Consider the following 26,817-nt stretch of genomic DNA (forward strand, 5'->3'; position numbering starts at 1 on the left):
TCTTTCGCATCACTTCGTCCTCCCCACGCCGTGCCCTTTGTCCGTTGTGCCAATACTCGCTTCGCATGCCCCCTTCGCCGTACATACCCGTTTGCCGCTGCCTCCTTCACCCCTCGCACGCTTCTGCAATGCCGGGTTCGCAGTATTCGCACGAAGCACTCTCCACGAGCGCTGAGAGAGAAGAGCTCGCTAGGACAGGGGTTCACTTTGTCCCCACCGCGAAGGTCGTCGCTCGTCATCCTGGCAACATCCTCGTTCGCTCGCCACTCACTCTTGCTGCCGGACTTGCTTTGACCAGTCTCAGATGGTGAGCGACTCGCCCGCTCAGCCAGCGCAGCTGCCCAAATCCGACTCGCCAGCGCCCTCCTCGTCCCGGTCCGCCTCGTTCATCTCGGCAGACTTGAATGTGCGGCTCTCGGGGCGGATCGTGGGCGATGGCGAGGCAGGACGGATAGAGGGCCTGCAGGTCGAGCTGGATCAGGGCGGCATCACCGTCGTGCGTCTGGCTCTCCCTCTCTCACTCTCCCGACGAGCGTACCGCCCCCTCCGCGGGGATTCAAACGCGATAAGGGGACTGGCTGACACCGGACTCGCACGGGACACGCAGAGATACCCTCAGCTACTCAGTGTGCAGACGAAACCCGAGTTGCAGACGCTCTCGTCCACCAACACCGGCGAACGCCTCTTGACCCTCCCGACGCCGTTCATCACCGCCTCGTCCGGCTCGTCCGACTCGAACGAGTACGATGATGCGTTCGAGGACGACAGTGGCAGTTCGACGCCGAAGAAGACGGTTGTGACGCTGCACGAGGGGTTCCTCCCGGCTTCGGAAACCGAACAGATCGAACAGTCGCCCCTCTTCTCGTCGACCTTCAAGATCCTCGTCGACAGCCCGTCCTTCCCCGCTCCGCACTTTGATCCGGCGTCCCTTGCTCCGCTGACTCCCTCCGTCAAACCACTCGACCCAACTTCCGCCTCGTCCGCAGCCGCGTACGGCGGGATCCTCAACTCGCCAACGCTGCAACGGGCACTCCTCTCGCCCCTCTTGTCCCCTCAGCGCCGCGCAGCAAGTCAGGGTAGCGACTTGTCTGTCCCGCCTCTCTCGCTCGGGTTGAGCCGGACGAGCAGGGCGTCCTTCTCTGGCGCCGGCGAGCGTCCGCGAGTGCAGGGCGGCGCTCAGCCCTCGCTCGTCTCGCTCATTCCGTCACTGGCACCTCCCGCATCAGGACCCTCAACCGCCTCTTCCTCCTCGACCGACCCACCGCACTCTTCCTCAGTCCCTCACGGCCCCTCGCTCGCCACAACCCTCACCCACGCGCTCTCTTCGTCCGCGAAAAAGACAGCAGAAGAGATCCTCTCCCTCCGACGCACGCACGACGCCTACCAACGTCGGGCGAAAGCCGAGTTGGAGATCTTGGAGCAACGAATCGAGATTGCGAGGCAGAATGGAGCGGGAGAGGGAGCGGAGGGAGTCGTGAGGGGGTTCAAGACGAGGGAGGAGAGGGAGAAGAGTGTCAGTGCGAGTCGGAGTCGCGAACGGGATGAGAAGGACAAGAAGGAAGAGGGGAAGAAGGCTGGGAGTGGCAGCAGGAGTAGGACGAGGGGGACGAGTGGCGAGAGGAGGGGCGAGAGTACGGCCTATCCCAAGTCGGCGTACATGGACGAGGAGATGTCTTCCCGTATTCGGGAGCAGGACGAGCGTGAAGAGGAAGAGCGCGGGAGGTCCAGGTCGCGCAGTCGCGGTGGATCAGGCGGGAACGGTCGACAGGCGTCAGCGCGCGGTTCGTCCGAGCAGTACACTCAGTCGGCCAATGCCCAGCGCAGCAGGAGCAGAACCAAGGCGGTTGCAGAAGCGACGGCTAAGGCGGTCGAGGGAGCTCAGCAGCGCGGGCAGAGTGGGAGTCGCGAGCGGGCGGGTCAGTCGGCTGGCGCTGCTACCGACGAGCGAGGACGCGGACGTGGTTCGAACCGCGCGGAGAACCTGCCTGCGACGCTCGAGGAAGAAGGCGAAGACGAAGCCGACCGCGGCCGGTCCTCCACCTCGACCCGCTCCGCCTCTGCACCGCGCGACTCGACCACCGACACGCAGAACAACCTCCTCTCGCCCTCTTCCGCCGCACAAGCAGTCCGAGGCCCCTCGAGTTCGGGTGCGACGCCGACGTTCATTCCGAGCAGTCATGCGCTGGTTGCGATCCCCGAGAGCGAGGAGTTGTCGCTGCCGCCGAGCGAGGCGGGTGATGAGACAGAGGAGGGGGACGGCGATTCGAAGAAGCAGGACGGCGAGGACAAGGAGGAGGAAGGTGCGTTGCGCGCTTTCGTTTGCTCAGCAAGTGCGAGCCGAACTGACGAGTCGCGCATCGCTCGCAGAATCCGACCCGCCTTTCGAGATGGACGAAGACGTCGACGTCGAGGAGCTCGACATCGGCTCGTCTCGCCAGCCCGCGCCGCTCGAGAGCCCCAGCCTCGAAATCGCCAACGGCGACACTCCTCCTCCGCAATCCGTCGCCGGCCAGTCGCGTTCACGCCAACCGCCATCTTCGACTCAGCCCTCGTCGTCTTTCCGCCCGGGCTCGTTCCAGCGCGCCTCGGCTCTCTCGGCGTCTTACAACGCCTTGCTCGCTTCACCCCGCGCTTTGGCAGCTACCAAATCCCCTCTCTCGCCTCCCACCGTCCAACCTATCTCTCCCTCCGTCGCGGCCATCCGTTCCTACGGCTCCACCACCCGCTCCTCATCCGACTTCAGCCCCTCACGCACCGCCGCAGCCCTAAACTCACTCGACACCCTCCCGCCCTTCTCGCCTCCCGAAGCGCACGCACATCTGACCTCCTCAGCGCGGGACGACGCCGAGAACGCTCTCGCAGCTGCGACGTTCGAGCATGCGACGCTTTCCCGCGGGCGGAGGGGGGCAGAAGGAGCGGGACCGGATCCGAGGGAGGTTAGGCGCGGGGAACAGAAGATTAGGGATGTGCTTGCTATGGATGTGCCGAGTCATCGGCCGAGGAACTCGAAGAGGGAGAGGGAGGGGAGGGTTGGGCTTGAGGCTGTCAAGGGGAGGGCGGCGCTCGAGTCGGATGAGGAGGAGGAGGGGGACGAGGAGGCGGTCGAAGATGGCGACGACGAGCGCATGACCCGCTCGACTGCTGCGTTGGGCGTCACGGCTCCAAGCGGCCAGATCGACCCCGCCACAAACGCTTTCGTCGGTTCGCTCCCCATCGCCCTCGGCCGTCCTTCGACCATCAACGCCGCGCTCTCGTCGTGGCGACCGGACCCTGAGCGCTTGTGGGCTCAACAGCGCCGCGAGCGGAAGACGAGCATCTCGAGTCGCGGCGAGGCGGGGTGGGTCCCGCCGCTCAAGACGGGCTTTGGAGCGCCGATGCCGACTCAGGGCGGGAGGGCTGCGGCCGTCCTCCCTCACCAGCAGCAGCACCAACAGGCGTCGTCGTCGTCGTCGACGCAGCCGCTCGAGATTGGGAGCCCGTCGACGCCGAGACCGGTTGCGGGCGGGTCGAGTCTCGCGCAGAGTTTGCGGCATGCGTCGTTCAGCCATCGCGCTGCTCTCGACGAGCGTGGGACGAACGGAGGGGCCAGCGGGGAGGGAGTCGAGGATGCGGACGGAGGAGAGGACGAGGACGACGAGGACGACGGCGAGTTTGTGCCGCCTCACCTCGTCGCGGATCGCAAGGGCCGGCGGAGTGACGAGGCGATGCTGAGCCGGAGTGTGTCGAGCTGAGCATGGAAGGAGTTCCCGTCGAAGGAGGTGGCGAGAGTGCGAAGGCCGTCGCATGTGACTGTCCCGAGAGAAGTCGAGCGAGGGGCTCTTCGTCCGCTCTCTCGCTCGTTCCTCTCACTCGCACTCGCAGCTGCTCCTGCTTGACGCTGCACACACGCTCAGCTGCTCACACACGCTCACACACGCGCTCATCGTTCCACCATCACCTCTCCCGCTTGCACCGCCCCGCTTCCTCATCGCAATCACTTGGACCCGCTCCACACAGCTCGCAGGCAGCCATGGCACGTCATAACACTCTCAAACACTCTTGCACATGTCGCTGACGACGCCGCACACCCGCAGGACTTTCTCACGCAGTCGTTCGCACCCGCTCCCGCTCGCCAAGCAGAACAAGCCTCGTCGGCTCAGGCCTCTCACCCTGCGTCGCCCGACACACTCGACACGGCTCACGACGTCTCTCCCACCACGGCGACAGCGACGAACGACTCGAACCCGTTGCTCGCCGCCGATGTCGTCCAGACGAGCGACAAGTTCGCTGCGTTGCGCTCGCACTCGCCCGCTGCTGGGCCGCTCGAGGACGAGCCGCGCATCGAGTACCCGAGCGTACAGAAGGGTGATTGGCGGGCGTACGGGCGCGTCATGGCCCAAGTCGTCCTTTGGCCCGAGGGAACCGTCGGAGAGAAGGGCGTCAAGGCCAAGAAGGTGAGGGAGGTTCTCGCCGACAAGGCCGACGAGTGGGTTGTTGAGGGAACGCTCTGGATCACAAAGGTGCGGCCGGTGTCGAGCTATCGTTTCTCGGCCTGCGCTGGTGCGCACAGCTCTGCTGACGTGCTCTCTTCACGCCCCGCCGCAGAACAAAGAGATCCTCCTCGTCCTCGACCGCAACGTCCCACCCTTCCACATCGACTTCTCGACCCTGCGCGCCGCTCCCACCCTCTCTCGCCGCCTCAGCCTTTCCGGCCTCCGCCGCTCAATCTCCCGCACCTCGACCACCTCAGGCGGCGACGCTCGCGAGGACACGGAAGAGGACAAGGAGAATACGGGAGGAGGAGTGAGGGGGTTCGTGAAGAAGATTGTCGAGGCAGTCAAACCGCGTAGGGCGTCCTCATCCGAGGGTGGAGATGGGCTTGCGTTGACGCGCACGAGGTCGTCGCACAAGAGTCAGAGGTCCATCAAGGAGAGGAGGAAGTCGCATGACGCCAACGCTGGAGTGGCGAAGGGCGAGGAGGAGAGGAGGGGAGAGAGGGAGGAGGGTTCGGCGCAGGGCGGACAGGGTGGGTTGGCGTTCGCTGAGCCGGTTATCGAGAGGCGTGAGGGACCCTTTCCGGCTTACAAGGTGCGCATGCGGTGCTCGCTCTCGCGGGAGTCGACGGAGAAACTGACTCGCTTCTCCCCCGCTCCTCCGCGTACTTGTTTCTTTGCGCACAGGGCCACTCCATCACCGCTCTCTACATCTCCTCCCCTTACCTCATCCGCTCCATCCGCTTCTACGCACAACACAAGCCCACGTCCCCTCCCTCCCTCGGCCTTCCAATCTCGACCCCTCCAGACGACGCAGCCGCCCAAGACCCCTCTCGCGAGCCTCGTGAGGACCTCGGACTCGTCCCTCCGGTCGTAGAGGTGGATGTTGCCCAGCCCGAGGAGGGGAGGAAGTACGAGGGCGTTGGGGAGGGAGAGGGATTGAGGATGAGGGAGGTGACGGTTGGGTTCGTCTTCCCGGATGTTTTGCTCGCTGAGTGAGTTGGCCATTGCTTCTCTGGCTCGCCTTTTTTCTCGTCGAACGAGGACGATGAGCTGAACATTGGCGCCGGATCACAGCGAAGCAACCGACTTCCACACCCGCATCGAGTCGCTCCTCCGCCCTTCCTCTCCCAGCGGCCCGGCGGCGACTACGACAACCGGCTCGTCACTCTTCCGCACCCTCTCGCGCGGTGCTAGCTCCCCCTCCGCCCCTCCCATCCCACCCGTAGGCGAGGGAGATGGAGGAGAGATTCCTAGCGAGACGGGCACGATCGAGATGATGGCCCCGACCCAGTCGCAGCCGAAGCAGAGGAGGAGGGGGAGTAGTTTCTTGAGGGGGATGCCGCAGGGGGATGTGTGGGTGTGAGCGGGCGAGGGGTTCGCTGGTGGTTCTCGTTCTCTCGGTTGTATGCTCTTGACCTGCGTCTCTCCTCCTCTTCCTGTACAGTTTGCTCGCGTCGTGCCGGCACTCTCACGTTCTGTATAGTCACCGTGCTCGTCGCTTCTCCGCATAGTCAACTCTCGGCTCCTCGTACATATCTCATTCTCCAGGCCGCCCTGCATTCGAGCCTCGTTCACAGTTCGTCGTCGATGCACTATATACAGAGAGCCCTGCTCGCACGCCTACCAAGGGATCTCCTTGCCGGCATAGTCAAGGAACCTCCCACCATCCTGCTCGCTCAACCCCTTGATGACATCCAACAACTTTCCCGTGGCCTCCTCCGCCCTGTGCACTCCCTCCTTCTTGCCCGCATCTTCCTCGCGGGTCCAAGGCTTCGACAAATTCGTCCCGACGACCGTTCCGGGGTGAAGGGCGACTGCGATGGAGGGAGTGGAGCGGAGAGAGAGTTCCCGCTGCAACGTCGCGATCACTTGGTTCGTGGCTGCTTTGGAAGCGCGGTAAGCGTACCACCCTCCCTTCTGGTTATCCCCGATCGACCCAATCCTCGCCGTCAAACTCGCGAGGACGCCCAATCCAGGCTGGACGACTCCGTTCGCTGGGTCTTCCTCCGGCGAGGCTGAGGACGAGGAGGACGAGTTCCGGATGTCGTTCTTTTGGGGGAGGAGAGGGTAGAAGTGTTTGAAGGTGAGGAGGTGGCCGAAGGTGTTTAGGTGGAACGAGTCGAGGAGGTGTTGCGAGTCGATTTCGCGGATGGACTTGTCGGCGTGCAACTGGGCGCCAATACGAGCGTTAGCGAACACCTCGTAGGAGGCCAAGGAGAAGAGAGGACCCACGACACCGCTGGCGTTGATGAGCAACCTCAGGCTCTTCTTCCCAAACTCCTTCTCTACCTCCTGTGCCGCCTTGCGAATAGTCTCCTCCTCCCTAACATCCACCTCAAACACCTTCAACCTGCTCTCATCCACGTCTTGCCCGTCGAGGCCGGAGAGGATCGCGCGTTTGGCGGACGAGGGGTCGCGCGAGGTGCCGACGATTGAGAGGGAGGAACGGGTGAGGAGGTGACGGGCCAGGTGGGAGCCGATTGATCCGCCTGCGCCTTGGATCACTGCGACCGAGGCGACCATGTTTGAAGTCGAGTGTGGGTGCGAGTTTGAAGAAGAGCGAGTGTGCGACGGGTGAGTGGGGGCTTGGGAGTGAAGCTGGATCTGAGCGAGTTGCAGGGCGTCAACGGCTGAGCCGTGCGCGAGTGTCCATCACGCACAGCGTTGACGAGAGAGGTCGGGCAGTCGAGGATCGAGAGAGGTGACCTTCCCAATCTGAATACGAACCAGTTGTAATCAACTATTAGACTCAAGTTTGTAATGGCTGTCTCATCGCGCTTCACTCGGCACTCAGCCGGCGCCCGGTCGAAGCCCCGCAAGAACTTGTCCTTCTCTCTTCTCTCTCAACAATGTGGACACGCTCACCGCGACAGCTGCTCGCACCGTATGCGCGACGGCTGTCGACCCAGGCAGCAGGCGGCGCGGGCATGCCACCGCCGCTCAAGGGCGTCCGCGTCCTCGACCTCACTCGCGTCCTCGCGGGGCCGTACGCGACGGTGAGTGGACATGTACACGTGCAAAGGGGTTCACTGACGCCCTGTAACCTCTGCAGATGATGCTGGCCGACTTGGGCGCAGAGGTGATCAAGGTCGAGCGACCTCAGGGAGGAGACGACACTCGCGCGTGTGCGTACTCCGCTTTCCTTCTCCCAGACTGACCTAGCTCACCGTCGTGTAACCACTCAGGGATCCCTCCCAGCGCGCCGCTCATCGAGACACCCCCACCGCCCCCTCCCTCTCCCACCTCCTCGACTCCCCAGATCCAGCCCGACAACTGGAACGACCTCCCTCCCGAGTCGGCGTACTTCTTGCAAGCGAACCGCGGGAAGAGGAGTCTGGGACTAGATTTCAAGAAGGAGGAGGGGAAGGAGGTGTTGAGAGAGTTGGTCAGGAGGGCGGATGTGTTGGTGCGCGACCTTTTCTTGACCCCATTCTCTTCACAAGCGCTTACGTGGTTTCACGCAGGTGGAGAATTACGTACCGGGTACGCTGGCGCTCGACATTCGACCGTTCGTCAACTAACGCCCACTCTCGCCTTCGCAGGTAAACTCGCCGAAATGGGTTTCAGCTACGAGCACTGCAAAGCGCTCAACCCGCGCCTCATCTACGCCTCCATCTCCGGTTCGTCTGCCTCCCCGCTCTTGCTCCTGACTTTGGCTGACGCTTTCCGTGGATAGGATACGGCCAGACGGGTCCGTTCGCGCAGAACCCGGGTTACGACGTCGTCATGTGCGTACCGCGCTCCGTCCAGGCCGCGCGCCACTGACGTGTGTGCGTGCAGTGAGGCAGAGGCCGGCTTGATGCACATCACGGGCGAGCCAACCGGTCCGCCCGTCAAAGTCGGCGTCGCCATCACCGGTCCGTCCCCATCCCTCCTCCCCTTCGCCCTCAAACTCACCTTCCTTGGCGTGCAGACCTAACGACCGGCCTGTACGCCAAATCCGCCATCCTCGCCGCCCTCCTCTCGCGCGCACAAACCGGCTCAGGCGTCCACATCGACGCGAACCTCTTCGACTCGCAGATCGCTTCGCTGGCGAATATTGCGAGTAATTATTTGATTGCGGGGAGGGAGGCGACGAGGCAGGGGACTGCGCATCCGAGGTGAGTTGCCGAGATACAGCTTGTAAGGGAGAAGGGAGAGCTGACGAGGATTATGCGCAGTATCGTCCCGTATCAGGTCTTTCCGACGCAGGATGGGTTCATCATGATCGCAGCAGGGAACGGTGCGCCGCCCATTCCCCCTCCCAGCCCTCACGTCGCTCACAATTTCTCGTACAGACTCGCAATTCAAGAAGTTCTCGGCGCTCGTCGGCCAACCCTCCTGGTCCGACTCTCCCCAATTCTCAACCAACTCCTCCCGCGTCGCCAACCGCTCGACCCTCATCCCCCTAATCGAAACCGCCCTCTCGTCCCACCCAACCTCTCACTGGCTCAAGCTCTTCAAGGGCAAGGGATTCCCCTTTGCGCCTGTGAACGATATCAAGGGGACTTTTGAGCATCCTCAGACGAGGGAGAGGGATTTGGTGAGGGAGATCGAGCACCCGAGGGCGGGGAGGATCAAGTTGGTTGCGCCTGCGGTGCAGTACAACGGCAAACGGATGGAAGTGCGTCTCTCTTCTCCCTTCTCTCGGGCTCGTGAGCTGATGGAGAGGATGTGACGCGCGCAGTTCACGCGCCCGCCGCCCGTGTTGAGGCAACATACGGTCGAGGTCTTGCGCGAGTTGGGGTATAGCGACGAGAAGATTGCGACGCTGCAGCAAAAGGGCGTCGTCTGAAGTAGAGTAGTAGACTCTGCAAAACTCGTTATCCCGTATGAAGCTGGCGCGTGAGAGACGACAGCGTCCTTTGCATGCGCGAGAACTGAGAAGGGGTTTTACCACTTCCACCGCATCCCATCACCGTCAATCCCGCCTCCAATACCCGTCCCAATCTCCCCAGCAACATCCTTCAGCTTCTTCCCATCGAACGCCCCGCTGCCGCCCGCCATGAATCCCCACCAAAGCGCGACCGCAAAGATGAGGTGCAAGACCGCTGCGACGACGATGAGTAGCCGGGCGGAGACGTTGGGCGCGTTTGAGAGGATGGGGTAGAGATTGCGCGTTAGGAAGAAGAGGGAGAGGAGCGTGCCGAGGAAGGCGAGGAAGAGGCGGAGGGGGGCGATGGGGATCAGGGTGAGCCACTGCGGGAAAGAGGCGGGTTAGTCCTGTCTCGAGCGGGTAAGAAGCAGTTGATCACGCACGGCGACGAGGATCCAGACTGTCGACTGATAGCCGTACAGACTGATGACCTCGACAGGACTTCTCTCGGAAGCGCCCGCCCAATACTTGATCGCGGCCCACATAACGACGGGCAGTCCGAGACAGTAGGTGTAGCTGAGAATGCTTTGCATGAGTGATGCGTTGCCAACTCACAGAAGGCGCGCAACTCACACGACAGAGGTTGCTGCGCCGAGACGGGTAAAGTCGTAGGCGTACTCGACGTCGTTCAGGTAGGCGCTGATCGACGACCACAGCGACGAGGTCAGGAAGAGGGAGAAGACGAGCGTCGAAGGTACCCAGAAGGGGCCTGTCGAGCGAAACGAGCGTTAAGAGGGCGTTCGAGCGAGTTGAAGGACTGAACGCACCGTAGAGATCTGGCACGCCCGCCAGCACCTCGCTCACGTAGTCTTCCGTCGGTATCAATGTCTTGTAGCACCGCGTCAGGACCGTCATCGTGTCGACATCGAACCAGCCAGAGTCTAGGGAGGGAGGTCAGCAAGGCCACACCAGCGAGTCGGATCGCTGGACGTACAGAAGTCGAGGTTCAGCACTCCGCCGCTCTTTGTCGCGCCGTCAATCGTCCCGCCGATGCGTTGCTCTGCGCTGTACAGCTGCTCGTTTGCGCGCACATGTGGGGAGGCGTTGGGAGAGATGCGCCCGCTCGGGAGGTCTGGCTGGATCGTGGTCGAGCCAAAGTCTGTCCCGAAGAGTGTCAGCGCAGTCTGCAAAACCGCCCATCGCCTTGTTGAGCCGTGAGATGACGGGACGCACTCTGGAATGAGAGATTGCCCGCCGCAGAGTCGTCGACGTCGAAGAGCGTGTCTGGTCGCGACATTACGGTCGTCTCGAGATCCGTACAGTCCAATCCAGCCAGTCAAGCAAGCCGCACGAGCGAGCTGAGCGCGATGGCACGACCTTGTCCTGGTCGAACCTCCCTCTCGCTCTTGCCGCTCACTGCTCGCACCGCTTGATACTGCTTGACCCGCTCGAAAGTTCTGCTTGAAGCTATGTCCGACACCGACGACTCTGCCCAAGCTTTGCCTCGTCCGTTCGCGTGGGATCGCCTGCCGGAGGAGCTCCAGCTGGAGGTTCTCTCCAACCTCGACTACTTCGAACTGAAGGAGGCGAGAGCGATCAGCAGGCACATCAAAGACCTAATCGAGGTGCGCCGCCTACGTACCTCCGCTCGAGAGGCCGACTTCTCGCTCACCTCTCCTCTTGCAGACCGATTCCTCCTTCGACTCGCGCCTCTTCCGCCAGAAGCCGCCCATGTGGCTCGAAACAGGAACTGACATCGAAGTGCATCCGATGATCCACGAGCTCGGCGGGATGGTCACGCTTCCTCCGCTCATCTGGAATTGTCCCGACCAAACTTCGAATGCCTTCGACTACCCGGCCGCCGACGAGTTCGCCACCGCTCCTGCCTGCACCTACCTCTTTGTCGAGCTCGGCACAGGCGATCCTCTTTACGTCCGAGACCCCACAGGCATTACCGTCCGTCTGCTCGCCACGAAACTCGCCGACTTCTGGACGACGCCGCCATCCTGGCCTCATGCTCAAGCCGTGCGACAATTCTACGGCTATGGGCAGGATGTCGAAATCACGAAGTGGCACATCTTGTGCGATCACAATGGCTGGGCAGGCTGGAGACCAGCTCAGGTTGACGAGGGTGGCGGCGTGTACCTCGCTGCGAACCGCTACGATAGCTGACGATCGCCAAGTACTATAGTACGGTGCGTTCCTCTTGTCACTCGTAATCCTGTTCTTGCCGCACCTCTTGACTTCCTTGTGCAGGTACCATACTCGGCTCGATCTTCGCGTCCTCCGCGTCCTCCAGTCAACGCGGCACCAGCGAGTTCGACTTCCGAGAGGCAGTGGTGCTGTGTAGGATCGACGTGCAACGAAGCTTGAGGTTCAGCGAGAGCACGAGAGGAGGATGTCGCTTTTGCGGTCCCACTCTTCTCTCGTCGACTCGTCCGTTCTGTTCGACTTCCGTGCTTTTCCATCGTGACACCACGCTATTAATTTACCGCTCCAGCTTGCGCACTCTGTCGGGAGGACGGACGAACTGCTGACTGCGCCTTCTCCCTCTTCCTCCTCACCTTCACTCGCACCGTCTCTCCTCGCTTCGGAGCTCGCTCATGGCCACTGCAGAGACTCTCGCTCGGGCATCTGGCCCGTCCGAAGCGCCGGTCAAGGAGCCCGCTGCGTCGCGCGCGCCGGACGAAGTCTGGTATCTCATCCTCGATGAACTCGACTACATCGGGCTGCACAGGATGGCCGGCGTGGCGAAGAGGTTTCAGAAGCTTGTCAAGGTGCGTGGCGTCGTCTGCACTCCTAAGGCCGTCCCACGAGACGCTGACAAGCTCCGCCCTTCCGCTCGCATCTTCCACCTCTCGTCGCCCGCTGCGAACGCTTCTCTACCTCCGCGTTGCTGGGTCCCATGAGCAGGACACCCGCTTCGACGACCGCCTCTTCCGCACGAAGGCTCCGAAGCGTCTGAAGCCCGGCACGCTCGTTGCGATCCACCCTCTCCTCAACGAGACCATCTGCATCTTCACCGACAAGAAGCCCGTCACCTACGCCGACATCGATCGCAACTCGGAGCGGACTGCTTTCGACTATCCTGCCGCCGAAGAATTCGCGACGAACCCCGCTTGCTCCGTCATGCTCGTCCACCTCAACACGAGCAAAGCCCTCCCCGTCACCGACCGCAACGGCGTCAAGGTCAAGCGTCTCCTGCAGCGTCTCAGCTGGTACTGGAACGCCAAGCCGCCGCTCGACATCCGCTACACCGTCGCGAGCCAGCTGGAGCTGGACCCCGAGAAGGTCGGATGGATCGACACGCTCGGCGACCGCTGCGGATGGGCCGGGTGGGAGTTTGGCAAGGTCGAGGACGACGGATCTGTCCATCTTCACGCCAACTGGTACGATTCGTGAAGGACGGCCGCCGACGAATCCGCATCTCCGCTTGTCGTCCAGTCTGCTTTCGACGTCGCTTGCTCTCGTACTCCTTCAATGTGTCTACACCTCTGCCTGCAAATCTAGCTCACAACCTACATGCGAGAAGGAGAAAGAGGAGCGAAAGCGCGGCTGACCTTCCCAACCTCGTCGAAACTCTCGTTCGCAAGGACGACGAGAATCTTGGCAGGCGCACGGGGTATGCTGAATGCAGGGTATCGGAAATTGCCTCTATGCGCAATCTACACGCCGAAGTTGAGAGCCGTCTCGCGAAGCTGTAACCGGACAGTCCGCTCCGCCGGCCAGTCGAACACAACCCATTCGAGCGTCGCCGCAAGTGTCATGAGAGCTGCACGAGCGTTAAAAAGCCAGTTAGCCACTCGGACGGGCGCGAGGCGAAGGCGACACTCACACTCGTCCCCGACGTGAAAGTCGTACGTCTTGTAAGGCGTCGCGGACGAGCTGCTGCCTTGACGCGCAGGTGCCCCGGACATGAACATGCCGAAGATGCCGCCGCTTACGCGCCAGACGACGACGCGGTTCTCCTCGAGCGACACCGTCACGAGGCGATGGCCGTCCGGCGACCAGGACAACGCGGTGACAGGGTGCTTGTGGCCCTCGAGCACGTAGAGGCGCGTGGCGGTCCGCAAATCGTACACGATGGCGGCGCCTTCATGTGTACCGACCGCAAGGCGCTGCGAGCTGCCGTGGAAGGCGACCGAGGGGAAGCTGGGGACTCAACCGAAGGTCAGCTTGCTAGCTCTTCCGCACTCGGAAGTTAGCGCACGTTCTAACGAGCTCGTTGAGGATGAAGGTAGCTGTCTGCTGCACGGTCTCGCGCAGCGACGAGATCTTCGGATCGAGCGACTTGACAACGGTCTCGACGAGGCGAGGCAGGTTCGAGTAGAGTATGAGAGGTTTCTGCAAGCGAGAAGTTAGCCAGCCTGCAGACCGGCCGCTGATGTGAGGACTAACCTTGCGAATGACGAAACCGAGGAGTTTGAGGGTTGCGTTGCGAGCCTGCGCTGTCGGTGCGTTGAGGATATCGAAGATGAGGGTAGTCATGAAGAGAGGGGTATTCGAGCTGGCGACGTGAAGCGTTGCGTTGCGTGCCAGAATGCGTAAGTCGCCTGGAGTCGAGGGGTTGCGGCCGATCGCAATGGCGAAGAGGTTTCGGACGAGCGACATGGCGTCGACGTAATTCTGCCAGACCGCAAAGCCGCGCGAGCACAGCTCGGTCGCCATTGCTTGATGGTATGGATGCTCCTCGTCCTCAAGATATGCGGCGATTGACGAAGCCATGTCCTTGAGAACTCTGCGAAAGGAGGCGGAGTGAGCCAGTGCGAGGGAAGAAGCTCTGCAGGAAAGTTGAACGCACGTGCTAGACAGCAGGCTGTACCGGTCGATAGCGACAAGGCCAATGAGAAGGAAAGCATGGTCGGTTTGGCGGTGTGGAGAAGCCTCGCTGGATCTTTCCGCGGGAACTGCACAAGAAACGGCGTCAGCATGCGCACGCCGCCGCACTTGAGGGCCGAGTGACTGACGGTGATTCCTCCAAGACTCGACGAGAGCGAGGATGTCCTCGTCCTCCATGGAGGCGAGGTAAGTGCCGAATAGCGAGCGCGCGGCCTGCTGCACTTCGGCTGCGAACGAAAGGGTCAGCGGTGTGAGGCGAAAACCTGCAAACGAGGGCTCACCATTTTTGTCGAGCCAGAAGGAACCGAGGACTTCGAGCGATGGCGGAACAAAGCTTGGTCCGACGGCGCCAGCCAAGCAGGAGGCGTAGTAGACGATTGCCTCGCTCGCAACGCGCTCGAGGTCTGCGAGGCACTCTATCAGCACAGTATCCACGAGGAATCGGAAGCGGGCGCACCTGGGTAGTTGAGGAAGAGTCGGAGAAGGCAGACAAGCTGAAGCAGCCGGCGGGCGGTCAGGCTGGAGGAGATGCCCCATGCCTCGTCCGAACGGATCGCATTGATCATCGCGTGGCCGTCGTTGCTGCATGGTATGCTGTCAGTCTCGAACACGTGAAGAGGAGGTGAGCAAGCGCACTCCGCTCCGCACACGCCAACGATCGCAGGCAAAGGCTCTATCTCGAGATCGTTCAGGATATCCTTCAGCCCGACATCGTTGACAGGCGCCGCGAGGCTGGCGATCAGACGCCTAGCGATCCGGTAGTGATCGATTGAACCGGACGTCCCATTCGCGTCGCAGACATCCTTCGACAAGTTCGGGGAACCGTCCGGCGTCTCTTTCGCTTCGGTCTCCTGCTTCGAATGGGTTGACCAAGGGAGACTCCGCGTTGCGTTGTCAAGGAGCTGGCGAAGGTCGAGGGTGATGGCATCGGCTGAGTATAGCCCGCAGTTAGCCACGCGTGTCAACGTCGTGCAAAGCTGGTCTCACCGATGGGTGCATTGTTCGGACGCTCGCTGCGCCTCGCGCGGAACCTGCAGAAAGCCGGATCAGCAACGCAGGGGCGGACGAGATCGGCGAGCTCACCACGTCGACCAGACGTCCTCCGCCAAGACGCTCTCGGTCGTCTTTCGATCCATGCTGCGCCGAAGCTCCCTCGTGGCGATGTCGCAGACTCGAGCGAGACCTTGCTCGTAAAGGACGAGGATCTCGGTCTGGCTGAGGGCGATGAGCTCGACGGCCGATCTTGTGCCAGGCAGCGTGAAGAGATGTCGCGGAGGAAAGAGCGAGACGAAAGCGACGGGCGAATTGGCGGAGACGAAGGCGACACTGCCATTGAGCGCAGGTGGCGCATGGACGGTCTCGGACGTCGAGATGAAGGCGAAGTCCGTGACGGGAGAAGCGAAGAGCGTCCAGCGCCCGAGACAGTCCCAGTCCCTGCGCGCAAGACGTTAAGGACAATGAACGGTGACGGACATCACGCGGAGACGGGAACGAACGAAAGATTCCACGCGGCGGCGTTTCCGCTTGAGGTACCGGCGATAACGACTTGACGACCTGCCAGCTCGACGACGTCAAGGAGCGTGATTGCGCCGAGAAGCTCGCGTTCGCTACTCGCGGAGTGAGCGTTGTCTGGACCAAGCGAGAGGACTGCAACAGCGCCGGTGTCTGCGAACCCAGCGTCAGCGACGAGACCTACCATTCAACAGGTGCAAGACGCACTGTACCCGACAAGGAAGACTCCAGCGTCCAGCTCCTTGGTCTTCGTGACGATTCGATCCGCAGTGTGCGAAGATGGCGTATAGAGAATCGTGGCATCCGATTCGTCCGTCGACTCGTCGCCCTTGCGACTGGCTGTGCGGAGGAGAGAGAGGAGCCGTTCGCTGCCCTTGAGCCGATGGACGAAGAGAGCGCCGCTAGAGTAAGAAGCGAGTCCTTCGACGCGGTCGTCGATCTTGGCCGTCGCGGACAGGCGAAAGCTGCGGGGACGAACTTCAGCTGCGCGCTCGTCCTCTCGCCGTAAGCGTGACTTACGCTTCGGAGGTAGCGTCAAGCGAGAAGTCGTATAAGCAGACCCGCTGCTTGGCTGCAACGCTGATGGTCCTTCCATCTTCCCCGACCGAGATCATCTTGACGTCCTTGATCTCCAGCTTCGGAATTTCGCGTGCAGGTCCGCTGGCGAGGTCAATGACCTGCTGATTCCAGGTCAACACAGCCAGCCCGCCGAGAGTGCATGGGGAGAAACGCACCGAGATGCCGTCGGAACCGTACGCCGAAATGCGCGAGTCGAGCTTGCGGATGCCGCTGACGCTTTGTAAACTGTCTGGCAGTCCGATGCGGCGCTTATTGGAGAAGGAGAGTCGCGCAGATTGATGCTCGTCGAGCCCGGCCTCGAGCGACATGACTCGAGCGCACAACTCGTTAGGACCCGTCGAAGCAGGCGCGGAGAGGTAGACAAGATGTTGCAGACCTGCGAATCCTCCTCAGGTCAGCCTCGCAAGCGTGCAGCGCTGATCGCGGCCAACTCACCGTCGAGGTCGACCACAGCGACGCTATCCTTCGCAGGCGAGTTCTGACCAAGACGCGTAGATGGACCTGCCGTGTACGAGCGCAGATTGAGACTGACTGCGGTGTTTGGCGAACCGCGCGCGATGCAGAGGGCGAACGGTGTCTGCCAGTATAGAGAGAGTGAGCGAGCGACCTGGAGCGACAAGGAAGGGTCGGACAGACCTGCGCAACTTCGCAAACGAGCAGGTCGCTGAACCTCGCGGTAGCTTGAGAGGAGCCCGATTCGGTCAGTCCGCACGAAGCGAAGATTCGCCCGTCGAGAAGCGAAACGAGGGAGAGATGGCTGCGAGTTCCGTCCGGTCAGCCAAGAACGCTGCCATGTGTCGAGAAAGACGCACCCGTTTCGTCGAAGCACCAACAACGCATCGCCCTCGCTCGTATCAGCGCATTCCAGTCCCGAAATCACCGCGAGACCGGCTACTTCGCCCGCACCGCCCGTCCTGACTTTCAGCATCGGTACCAACTCCTTCAGCGCTTCATCCATTCCATCTGCGTCGGCTGCCGGCGCCTCATCAGCTGGGTCTAGCGGAGGCTGCTCCAACTCTTCGTCCGGACTGAGGAGGCTGGCGGAGCTTGAAGTCTCCCACAGACCGATACCCGTCGCGATACTATCCTTCGCTCGCGAATGTGTGCGCTTGTGCGGCGTATCGGGTGTAGACGACCCCTCCTTGCGGCTCGAAAGGGAAGACGAGGAGAAGACGAAGTGAGGGATGGAGGAGGTTGTCGGGGAGAGCGGGGTCGGCGATAGAGGTGGAGAAGGCGACGCGGGCATGTCGAGATCGTTCAGACTCGTTGAAGAGACGGAAGCGGCGGAGGAATGGGTGTGAGAGGCGGTAGCGGGTGTCGCGGCGGAAGTTGACAGAGATACCGTTGCGCTCGCTTTTCTCGGACGCGAATGCGTGCGAACGAGCTCAAAGCTCGTCAGTCGGTCTGGGGTTGTACCAGGTACTGGACTGGCGGAGGTAAGGGAGGAGATGCGCTTGGTGCGCGCTGTTGCGTTGGTGGCGAGGGACGCGAGCGAGCTGCTGGAAAGCCGAGAGCTGAGGCGCGGCGAGGAGATAGGCCGCGGGGATTTGTTCGATGCTGAGAGAGGAGGTGGTGATGGAGATTCGAAACTGTGCGTCGTGGCGTTGTCTGGCGAGAGGAAGGCTTCGCGCGAAATTATCCTGCCGTCTGGAGGAGGCGGACTCTTCGGCGCGTTCGACTGAGCGGCATCGTTCTGGTGTTCTGGCGAGCCCGTCGGCGGCGCAAAGACCCAAACCGTCCCATCCTCACATCCCACAGCAACTCGCATGGAGCTGGCTGACCTCGTCGTCCAGTCTTCCGCCTTTCCCGAACTGCTTCTCCGCCTCGCAGTCCGCATCTTGATTGTTCCCGTCACCATGGCCGTAACTCGACCGCTCGTCTCCTTCATCCAGGGCGGAAGACCCGACTCGTCCTGCTCGTTCCGCCAGTCCTCCTCGCCCATCGCCGCTGACAGGTCGCCCGCGCCATGAGGATAGAGTACGTGGTGTCTGTCCGCAAGCGCGCTGGCGAAGAGCGGACTCAGCGGCGCCGTAGACTGTCCTGGCCCTCTGACCTCCTCATCTCGGACGTCCTCCTTCTCCGCCTCCTCCGTCCGTACAGCTCCTCCTTCATCCTCAGGTCCGTTCTCAACGTCCCAGCATCCAGCAGCCGCGTCAAGTTCGTCGAAAACGTCGGGAGAACCGCCGAACTCGGAGGTCAATGATGGCGGTGGGGGAGTTGGAGGAAGGAGGTCGGCGAGCGGGAGAGAGACGTGTAGTGGCTGGGAAGATAGCGCTGAAGGTACTATGGGCGCAGAAATCGCCATCAAGCTCGTAGCGCGGAGAAGCTGACAGCGAGTGAGGGGTGGAAGGGAGACCTTCGAGTCGAGAGGTCTCGTCAAGCGTCAAGACGGGCCGCTTCTTTTCTCTTTGAAGCTTCGCGAATCACTCTCGAGAGCAACACGATACGCAAGACCGAAGAAACGGGCTACGTTGCGGCGAGGGAGACTCTGCAGACTACGCGGTCCGCCTACGCCTCTCCCGCTGTGAACTCCGTTGCGAGTGTCTCGTCCATCAACCTGCCACCGAAAAGAGTCGGTCAGAGCGTAGCGCAGAAGAGGACGACGGAAGGAGACGCACCTCTCGAACCGCTCCCACAGCAACTTGGCGCAGTACCCGACACTGTCTTCGCCCTCATCGCCATTGAACTGTATCGCATTCGCGCACAGCAGCGCAACATCCCTCATTAACTCGGTATTGGTCGAGATGGCCCCGCTCTTGATCGCCTTTGTGATGTCGCGGAGGCAAGTCGGGCGGCGGACAGCGACGTTGTACATCGGCGCGATCGACTTGGTCACGCGCGATTCGAAAAAGTGCGAGTAGCGCTCCGCTTGGAGTTGCTCGACAATGCGGGTGAAGGCGACTTTGCGGCGTTGAGCGGCGGCCTTGGTGTCTTTCTCTGCGAGCACGCATCCTGGTCAGCGAAAGCCGCGACTCCTGCCAGCAAGTTCAGTGACATACCACTCTCCTCGACCGGCTCCTCCGTTGTCTTGACCCGTTTCCGCTTTCTCCCGCCATCGTCCGCTGCGCCAGGTGGAGGTGAAGCCGCAGGCGGTTCGCTGACCTTGCGCTTCTTGGCGGCTGTACATCGCGGGCGAAGCACCAAGATGACAGTCAGTATGCAATCGCAGACAGATGGGTTGCGAGCAGACCTGCGGACGTACCTCGTTTCGCCGCCGTAGCTGCGGCAGTCCTGCCCTTCCTCCTCCCGCCCTTCTTTGGCTTCGTCTCCTCCTCTTCCTCTTCTTCTTCCTGCTCGTCCTCTCCCTCTTCCTCTTCTTCGCCTACACCCTCTCCCTCCTCCTCTTCTTCTTTTACAACCGCCTCATCGACCACAGCCTCTACCTCCTCTTCCTCATCGACCGTCCCAGCTCTTCCAGCCTTCTTCGTCCGCCCGCTCTTCCGCCCCCCACCGCGCTTCTTCGCGGCCTTCTTAGGCGTCGTCTCGCTCTCGCCCTCTTCCTCCGCTTCGCCCTCTCCTTCAGCCTCGCCATCCGCACCAGCTTCAGTCGCAGCAGAAAGAGGCTTGCGAGCGCTTGAGGAGCCCGAAGGACCGGCTTCGGCGTTTGCTGCTCCTGAGGAGGTTTCTGCGGGTGCGGCGGCTGCGAGGGCCGAGTCCTTCTTTCCCTCTCGGATCTCGGCGATCTCGGCATTCAATCGTCTGCTCCACTCACGACGCATCAGCAGACGAGACGCAGGAAATGAGGGAGAGAGAGGCGCACGCTTCTTCAGCGTAGGTCGAGAGGAGCGAATCGCGGAGGGAGGTGAGGAGGGAGGCGTAGAGCGTGTGGACGAGCTTGCGCGCTGGTCGTGCTGCAGGTTTTATGTTCGTCAGTAATGCTCAGAGCGAAAGACGTGGCGAGAAACGAGTTCGCACCTCGAGGTTGTTGACAGCCAGTCCTGAAGCGGCAGGAACGGACGGTCAGTTCTCCTTGAAGCGGTTGACAGCGGAGAGACCGCTCAACGCACACGTCGAGCCCCTTCTTGCGCATCAGCACCTCGAAAGCCGCCTCATACCCCTGCGAAACGGAACAAGCAGAGTGTCAAAACTGCTCTTTCGCTGCCCGCGAACTTTGGCGCGCACCTGGCTCGTCATCCTCCCCGCCTCTTTTGGCCAGCACTCGCTCTGGTCCAGCATCTCCGCAACCCGAGTCCAGTCTGCAGTCCCGAGCTGGACGACCGCTTGAGCGAGGAGGAGTTTCGCTTCGAGCGGGGGTTCGGTGACGACTGGGTGATCTGTCAGGGGTTGCTGGACGGGCAAGTCGGGCGCGTGGGCGGTGATGGCCATGTTGTAAGGGCGTGAGGAGAGCGTGTGTTGATGAGAATAGTCAGGGCGGGTGAGTCGCTGTGGGCGGATGTTTGGCGGGGCGTGAGAAAACCTGTAGCCTGTCTGAGCGCAATGAGCTGCAGCACGAGTCCAGCAAGCGCTGTGAGCGAGTGGTCGAAGGCAGAGAGTCCGCTCACGACCAAGTCCCACTTCGCTCGCCAGCAACAGCTCCTGGGCGGACAGGAATACCAGCTAACGACACACGAAAAGGTGCTCTGAATTGTCCATGCTGCAGCGGATTTTCCTGCGAGCTCTGCCCCACCGCTCTCCTCATCAGCACGCCAGCTTGCTCTCGCCAACTCACCTCGCTGGCAGCGATGACAGGCTCAGCGTGGCCACCAGAGCTCTCCAAGGAGCACGAGCAACACGTGCTCGACCATGCCGCCGACTGGGCGCTCGCTCACGGCCTCGTCCTCCGTCCTCTCGACGCCTCGACAACGTCCGCCATCCACGCTCCTTACTCGCTCTTTCCGTCGCCGTTCCCGCGGCACTTGTTCGAGGAGGCGAAACGACTCCAGCCGCTGTACAACGACCTCTATGCGCGCATCACGGCCGACGACGCCTTCCTTGAACAGGTCGTCGGAGGAGCAGTCAGCAAGGTCGACGAGTTCCAGGGCAGGCTGTACGAGATCTGGAAGCAAGTCAAGAAGGAGGGCATCAAGCAGGTGAGCTGAGTCGTTTCCCGTTCGCTTCGCACTCCCGCTGACCTAAGCCTTCGCAAACCTTGCCCCCGATAGCCCCTCGCGCTGGGCTTGTTCCGCTCCGACTACCTGATCCACGCACCCGAAGGGACGTCGCCAGACCAGTACGAGATCAAGCAGGTCGAGTTCAACACGATCTCGAGCTCGTTTGGCGCGCTGTCGTCTCGAGTTACCGAGTTGCACCGGTGCGTTTGCTTCCTTCACTTTAGAGTGCTCGCTTGATGCTAACGACTTTGGGGCACAGCTACCTCGGCGCGAGCGGCGTATACCCTGCCCACCCTTCCCTGACTACCTCCGCCCTCCCCCCAAATGCCGCCCTCTCCGGTCTCGCCGCCGGACTCGCTGCCGCACACACGGCCTACGGGAAAAACGAGGCTGTCGTTCTGATGGTCACGCAGGACAACGAGCGGAATGTGTTCGACCAGCGGCCGCTCGAGTACGAATTGATCGAGAAGTGCGTTGCGCAATTCGTTCCTGCTCAAACCTGATCGCTGATGACACGTCGTGCGACAGACACGGCATCCGACTTCTTCGCATCCCCTTCTCTCAGCTCCGCACTACCCTCTCGCTCGACCCCTCGACCCACGCCCTCCTCTACACGCCCCCCTCGCCCGTCGCCTCGCTCCCCTCGCCGCTCGAGATTTCCCTCGTCTACTACCGCACCGCCTACGCTCCAACCGACTACTACACCCCCGCCGAATGGGACACCCGACTGCTCATCGAGCGCAGTAAGGCGATCAAGTGCCCGAGCGTGGGGATGCAGCTTGCGGGAGCGAAGAAGGTCCAGGAAGTGCTTGCTTCGCATCCCGAGGCACTGGAGAGGTTCGTTCGAGCGGAGAAGGGCAGGGACGAGTTGAGGCGGACGTTTACCGAGTTGTATCCCATGGACGACTCAGAGTTGGGAAAGGAGGCGCTTCGAAAGGCGTATGAAGAGTCCGGACGGTTCGTGCTGAAGCCTCAGCGCGAGGGTGGAGGGAACAACATCTACCGAGGGGACATCCCGCCGTTCTTGGATCGCCTGGCGGAGGAGGACAAGCGGCGAGGGATTGAGGAGCAGAAGGGTGCCGAGGCGCGAGGAGAGGGCGTCGAAGCGCAGCCGAGGGGAAGGGAGGGGTACATCCTGATGAGCCTCATCGAGCCGCCGAAGGGCATGGAGCAGGTTCTCGTCAAGGCGGGCGAGGACAAGGGCAGGAGGGCGGACGTCGTCAGCGAATTGGGCATCTACGGCGTCGTCCTCCTTCGCGAGAACATCGACGATGCGACAGCGCCGCCCGAGGTGCTGGTCAACGAGACAGTCGGGCATTTGTTGAGGACCAAGGGGAGGGAGAGCGATGAGGGTGGAGTCGCGGTCGGGTTCAGCGTGATAGACTCGCCCATGCTCACTGATTGAGGGCGCTAGACGGGCAATACAGGCGCATTCAGGATTACTTTGCCCGCCGAGAAGCACCAAACGAGAGTCAGAGTCGCGATTCGCTTTTCTCCGGCGAGGCGAGAACGGTGTGCATTGGGTTGTCTCTAGCTAGATATGTACACAACGATGTGTCAGGGGAGGACAGGAGAGGGGCTGCTGAACAGACGCGGGAGGAAGAAAAGGCAAGGGATAAGGTCGGGATCGCTCAGGCGAGGGTCGGCTCAGGCGGGTCGATCTCCTCCGACGAGATTGTAGGCGTCTCCTCTCCAGTCTGCTCGACCTCAATGTCCGCCACGATAGCCGTCGTCTCCTCCGCCGCTACGTCGCCTTCGGGGGTGACGACAGCGTCCGTCTCGACATGGACGAACGAGCCGCCCGAGCTGGGCGAGCTGTCTTCGCCGTTCTCGCTTCCCGCCGTTGCCGCCGCAGGGACCGCGATCGTCGACGACGAGCCCGACGCGCCCTCGACTTCTTGCAGGAGCGGCTCGGTCGACGACGAGCTCGGCCCAGACGAGGCAGAGGCGGCGGAAGCGGCGGCGTTGATCTCGAGTGAGATGAGCTCCATGACGAGGTCGAAGACGGCGGGAGGCTGGGTCTTCTGGTAGATCATCAGGAGCTCCTGCGGTGCCGGGTAGACCTTGAGGGCCTTGTAGAACGAGATGGCCGACGCGACGTAAAACTCCGGGGCTGTGGTACGTGCGTCCGAGTCAGCTCGACGGCTCAGGTAGAAAGGAAGCGATGCGGAACTCACAGCGAGCGGCGAGCTGCTCTCCGAGGGCGACCTGCTCCATGAAGAACTGCTCCTTGCCCTCGGCCGTCTCGGGGACTGCGAGTCAACCTTGTCAGTTCGGTTTATTCTGAGCCGGCCTCTGCCAGCTCCAACGACCTGGAAACAGAATCGCTGGCTGCACTCACCCTTCTCGGCGTTGACGAGCGCGAGAGCCCGGGTCAGCGCCGCCTTGACCTGCTCCTTTCCGACCTCCTGCTTCTGCTTGACCTTCTTCTCAAGCTTCTTGTGCTCGCGCTCTACAGGCACCCGGTCGAGACGAAGCGCGGGTCGCATGACATTTCGGAAAGTCAGCGATGAGGCGTCCGAGGGAGACGAGAGCGAGACGCACGGATCTTGCGGCGGAACTCGGGGTCGGTGCGACGCTTGTGGTCCCAGTAGGCGGCGTATGCGACCGTGCCCACCGCGATGGTGCCGACGACGGCGCCAGCAATCTTGAGGCCGGTTCGAAGAGATGAGCTGGGCGAGTACGAGTCCATGGCGAGGGCGGCGCTGGCTGTGGTCTGCTGTGTCGACTGTCTGTGCGATGAAAGAGCCTAGCTGCAAGCCTGTCCAAGCCGAGCGAGTTGTGTGAGAGCAGCGAGAGCGTAAGTCGAGAGGCGATGAAGAGTTTGTATTCGGTTGATTACGGCGGCGTTTGTATTCAGCTCATTACAACTGGACCGCTGCCTCTCTTGCTCGTCCCGACTCGCGTACTGCTCATGGTCTGGTCGTGGTGGACTGCTCTCGCCCCTGTAAAGGCTTGCTGGCTCAGTCTCCCGCTCAGGCCTCTTCGCACTCTCCTCTCCCGCTCGCGCCTTCTCCCCTCGTCATGCTCACCGCTGCTCTGCTTTGAACAACTGACGGTGGACAGTAACGTCCCTGTGAGTCCTGGTGGACGTCTCGAGACCGTCGTGTGCTTAGCTCAACCTCCCACAGGGCGTTGCCGTCTCTTCACGACCTTACGAATCCCTCACGACCCCTTTACGACCTCTTGGACGACTCTTTGAACGACGGCTACGACCTCTCACGACCCTCACGAAACGCACGACACCCCCCGATCTCTCTAATAACGCAACACGGGCGACACAACGATGTCTTCGACTCTCGCTCTCGCTTCCCGCGCTTTGCCTGTCCAGACGCTCGCATCTGCAGTCTTGACAGCCGCACCTACGCCTTTCTTACTCTCTGACGACCACTCGAACGCCATCTACTCTGCCCTCGTCGCCTACGCCTCTCGCCAAGCCGCTGCACCCGTTCCGACGCCCGCCTCCCTCGCCCGCGTCCCCCCAATCTCGCTCGCCGCCTCTCCCGCCGTGACGGGCTTCCTGACTTTCCGCCTCGCCGACCTGCCGAAGGCAGTCAGCATCGTTCTCGGCGTTTGGCTCATCTTGCTTGCGCTCGTCTCGCTCGTCGCGGGAACGAGGCTCCTCATCGTCGGCGCTGATGCCGGTACCGAGAGGGGCAACGACGATAAGAAGGGCTGGTTGGCTGGGGGAATTGGCGGGATGCTGTTCGGATCGGTCGCACTCGGTGAGCTGTTCCCTACTCATGTGCGACGAGCACGGTTCTGACCTTGCAACGTCCAGGCGCCGTCTCCACGGTACTCCTCCTGCTCATTGTCTCGAAGCACTCGAGCTCGTCTCTCGGAGGCTGGGCGACTCTCGCAATCATCTTCATCCCAGGACTCCTCGGCGCAGTTGTGGCGGGACGCTGGAGATGGGCTGCCAAAGGGGCCTACGGGTTCCTCGGCGGGTGCGTACGAAGCCCTTCGCTCGCTGAAGTGCTCAGGCTGACGCCACTAAGACGCAGCCTCTCGTTCACCCTCCTCCTCATCACTTCCCTCCGACTCGGTTCGATCACCGCACGCCTCGCCATTCTCGCCGTCTTCCTCGTTCTTCCCGCCGTGTTCATCCCGTGTACGGAGCGCTACGGCCTGTCCATCGCCGCAGCAGCAACGGCTTCCTACCTTCTCGTCCTCGGCATCGACATCTTTTGTCACTTCGGCTTCGTCGACGCTCTCGGCTTACTGGTCGCCAAGAATGGCGTCAGTTCAGCAGGAGGCAAGGCGGAGACGGTTGCTGTCCAGTGGGCGTCGACGGGCGGAAAGGGCTTGATCGCGGCTTGGTGGATCCTGTTCCTGCTCAGCGCGGCGTGGCAGACTTGGTGGGGTCTCGGCGACGAGGGAGACAAGGTACGCTCGTCAAGCGATCTTGTTCAATCCTGCAGCGACTCACACTATGCTCGCAGACCTGGAACGCCTACCTCTCGCAGTTCATCTCGACCCACCCTTCGACTCCAAGCGGCACTCACCTCCCTCCTCTCTCGCTCACAGAGCGTCTCCTCTCCCACATCCCCTTCTTGCGCCGCTCATCTTCGCCGTCCAAGTTCACCGATCTCCCGCAGCGCCGAGTCGTGCCGTGGGACGACCGCGAAGACGCCGCCTCGACCGTCTTCGACATCGAGAAAGGCTTTGCAGCGACGGAAATGTTCGGTTCGGGTCGCTCGTTCGGTGGAAACAAGGCGGACGCGTCGGACGCTTGGGATAGCGATGTTGAGACGCTCGCTGGATTTTCGTCGAAGCGGCGGGGCAACCCTGCGTATCCGACTTCGCCTACGTCCCCTACTCGAGCGTCGAAGCCAGCTCAGTACGGTACAATCTCGACTCGCTTCTCCGACGACGAGGATGACGAAGCGCCTGTTTCGGACGAGAAGGATGGGTTGTGGACGGCCAGTCGCGGCAGCATGGACAGCTCGACGTCGTCCCGCCCTTCGCTCGGGCAGCGCATGAGCTCGAGCGGACTGAGCGGGTCGACGGCCGTCTCGTACCGCTCGACAGAGCTGCGCAAAGGGGCGTTCGAGGAGATCGAGGAGGAGGATGGCGAGTCGGACCTCGAGCGCGACGCCGTCCTCCCACTCGCGCCGACGACCCACAAGCACGCCTCCGACACGATCAAGAGCAAGGTGTCGGGCTTGTTCCGATTCGGCAAGAAGACGGCACCTGCAAAGTACAAATGCGTTGAGCTGCGAGAAGCTCCGAGCGGCGCAGTCCCAGCTACTCCGTCTCTCATTCGCGCGATCGACCGCATCAAGGTCGCGCAGCAACAAGCGCGAGGTGCTCCGCTTGCTCGTCACAACGAGTCGGCGTCGCCAGAAATGCGGGAGGCGCAGAGCGGCGGAAGTACGCCTGTCCGGAAGCCGAGCGTGACGAGGGAACGTCGAGCATCGATGGACGATTGGTGGAGTAAGGTCGTCAAGAAGAGCGAGGGGCAGTAATTCCGTAACGGCCTCGAGCGGTTCTTTCCTTTTCTCTCACGCCTAATCTCGTTAGATAGCCTTGTTGTTCTCCCCTGCAAGTATCGATGGACAGTCTC

The 26,817-nt window shown here is 61.9% G+C and overlaps 12 protein-coding genes across 12 annotated transcripts; 7 read left to right on the forward strand and 5 right to left on the reverse strand.

The window, feature by feature from the left end:
* Window positions 1–304: 304 nt before the first annotated feature.
* Window positions 305–3,731, forward strand: RHTO_07785 (uncharacterized protein; the record flags this gene model as incomplete). Its single annotated transcript, XM_016421441.1, has 3 exons — window positions 305–496; window positions 608–2,300; window positions 2,368–3,731. The coding sequence occupies 3 exons, from the start codon at window positions 305–307 to the stop codon at window positions 3,729–3,731; spliced, it is 3,249 nt and encodes a 1,082-aa protein (XP_016274034.1).
* A 278-nt stretch (window positions 3,732–4,009) lies between these two features.
* Window positions 4,010–5,838, forward strand: RHTO_07786 (uncharacterized protein; the record flags this gene model as incomplete). The annotated part of the gene is made up of 5 exons (XM_016421442.1): window positions 4,010–4,012; window positions 4,074–4,499; window positions 4,585–5,067; window positions 5,160–5,467; window positions 5,550–5,838. 5 exons carry the CDS (start codon window positions 4,010–4,012, stop codon window positions 5,836–5,838), a joined length of 1,509 nt encoding a protein of 502 aa, XP_016274035.1.
* Window positions 5,839–6,095: 257 nt separating this feature from the next.
* On the reverse strand, window positions 6,096–6,998 carry RHTO_07787 (short-chain dehydrogenase/reductase SDR family protein; the record flags this gene model as incomplete). The annotated part of the gene is made up of 2 exons (XM_016421443.1): window positions 6,096–6,644; window positions 6,708–6,998. The coding sequence occupies 2 exons, from the start codon at window positions 6,996–6,998 to the stop codon at window positions 6,096–6,098; spliced, it is 840 nt and encodes a 279-aa protein (XP_016274036.1).
* Window positions 6,999–7,402: 404 nt separating this feature from the next.
* Window positions 7,403–9,249, forward strand: RHTO_07788 (protein of CoA-transferase family III; the record flags this gene model as incomplete). The annotated part of the gene is made up of 11 exons (XM_016421444.1): window positions 7,403–7,471; window positions 7,528–7,600; window positions 7,661–7,881; window positions 7,940–7,958; window positions 8,018–8,095; window positions 8,152–8,203; window positions 8,256–8,332; window positions 8,389–8,575; window positions 8,636–8,697; window positions 8,753–9,078; window positions 9,142–9,249. The coding sequence occupies 11 exons, from the start codon at window positions 7,403–7,405 to the stop codon at window positions 9,247–9,249; spliced, it is 1,272 nt and encodes a 423-aa protein (XP_016274037.1).
* A 98-nt stretch (window positions 9,250–9,347) lies between these two features.
* Window positions 9,348–10,567, reverse strand: RHTO_07789 (Yip1 domain family; the record flags this gene model as incomplete). The annotated part of the gene is made up of 6 exons (XM_016421445.1): window positions 9,348–9,653; window positions 9,714–9,846; window positions 9,904–10,039; window positions 10,098–10,211; window positions 10,265–10,429; window positions 10,504–10,567. 6 exons carry the CDS (start codon window positions 10,565–10,567, stop codon window positions 9,348–9,350), a joined length of 918 nt encoding a protein of 305 aa, XP_016274038.1.
* Window positions 10,568–10,739: 172 nt separating this feature from the next.
* On the forward strand, window positions 10,740–11,442 carry RHTO_07790 (F-box domain containing protein; the record flags this gene model as incomplete). Its single annotated transcript, XM_016421446.1, has 2 exons — window positions 10,740–10,895; window positions 10,957–11,442. 2 exons carry the CDS (start codon window positions 10,740–10,742, stop codon window positions 11,440–11,442), a joined length of 642 nt encoding a protein of 213 aa, XP_016274039.1.
* Window positions 11,443–11,873: 431 nt separating this feature from the next.
* RHTO_07791 (F-box domain containing protein) lies at window positions 11,874–12,672 on the forward strand (the record flags this gene model as incomplete). Its single annotated transcript, XM_016421447.1, has 2 exons — window positions 11,874–12,047; window positions 12,184–12,672. 2 exons carry the CDS (start codon window positions 11,874–11,876, stop codon window positions 12,670–12,672), a joined length of 663 nt encoding a protein of 220 aa, XP_016274040.1.
* A 263-nt stretch (window positions 12,673–12,935) lies between these two features.
* Window positions 12,936–18,505, reverse strand: RHTO_07792 (WD repeat protein; the record flags this gene model as incomplete). The annotated part of the gene is made up of 18 exons (XM_016421448.1): window positions 12,936–13,042; window positions 13,106–13,422; window positions 13,481–13,614; window positions 13,669–14,008; window positions 14,072–14,177; window positions 14,238–14,336; window positions 14,391–14,513; window positions 14,567–14,691; window positions 14,746–15,040; window positions 15,097–15,140; window positions 15,193–15,543; window positions 15,606–15,774; window positions 15,829–16,085; window positions 16,141–16,298; window positions 16,356–16,576; window positions 16,636–16,777; window positions 16,837–16,957; window positions 17,013–18,505. 18 exons carry the CDS (start codon window positions 18,503–18,505, stop codon window positions 12,936–12,938), a joined length of 4,602 nt encoding a protein of 1,533 aa, XP_016274041.1.
* A 203-nt stretch (window positions 18,506–18,708) lies between these two features.
* Window positions 18,709–20,526, reverse strand: RHTO_07793 (Bromodomain-containing protein; the record flags this gene model as incomplete). Its single annotated transcript, XM_016421449.1, has 8 exons — window positions 18,709–18,757; window positions 18,819–19,137; window positions 19,200–19,319; window positions 19,403–19,899; window positions 19,961–20,051; window positions 20,116–20,138; window positions 20,208–20,257; window positions 20,323–20,526. 8 exons carry the CDS (start codon window positions 20,524–20,526, stop codon window positions 18,709–18,711), a joined length of 1,353 nt encoding a protein of 450 aa, XP_016274042.1.
* A 356-nt stretch (window positions 20,527–20,882) lies between these two features.
* RHTO_07794 (glutathione synthetase) lies at window positions 20,883–22,656 on the forward strand (the record flags this gene model as incomplete). The annotated part of the gene is made up of 4 exons (XM_016421450.1): window positions 20,883–21,230; window positions 21,303–21,451; window positions 21,511–21,720; window positions 21,780–22,656. The coding sequence occupies 4 exons, from the start codon at window positions 20,883–20,885 to the stop codon at window positions 22,654–22,656; spliced, it is 1,584 nt and encodes a 527-aa protein (XP_016274043.1).
* Window positions 22,657–22,882: 226 nt separating this feature from the next.
* Window positions 22,883–23,943, reverse strand: RHTO_07795 (mitochondrial import receptor subunit TOM20; the record flags this gene model as incomplete). Its single annotated transcript, XM_016421451.1, has 4 exons — window positions 22,883–23,364; window positions 23,429–23,503; window positions 23,593–23,703; window positions 23,796–23,943. The coding sequence occupies 4 exons, from the start codon at window positions 23,941–23,943 to the stop codon at window positions 22,883–22,885; spliced, it is 816 nt and encodes a 271-aa protein (XP_016274044.1).
* A 594-nt stretch (window positions 23,944–24,537) lies between these two features.
* On the forward strand, window positions 24,538–26,719 carry RHTO_07796 (uncharacterized protein; the record flags this gene model as incomplete). Its single annotated transcript, XM_016421452.1, has 4 exons — window positions 24,538–24,976; window positions 25,033–25,198; window positions 25,256–25,637; window positions 25,694–26,719. The coding sequence occupies 4 exons, from the start codon at window positions 24,538–24,540 to the stop codon at window positions 26,717–26,719; spliced, it is 2,013 nt and encodes a 670-aa protein (XP_016274045.1).
* Window positions 26,720–26,817: the final 98 nt, after the last annotated feature.

The sequence above is a fragment of the Rhodotorula toruloides genome, assembly GCF_000320785.1.
Source record: "Rhodotorula toruloides NP11 unplaced genomic scaffold Scaffold8, whole genome shotgun sequence".
Lineage (NCBI taxonomy): Eukaryota > Fungi > Basidiomycota > Microbotryomycetes > Sporidiobolales > Sporidiobolaceae > Rhodotorula > Rhodotorula toruloides.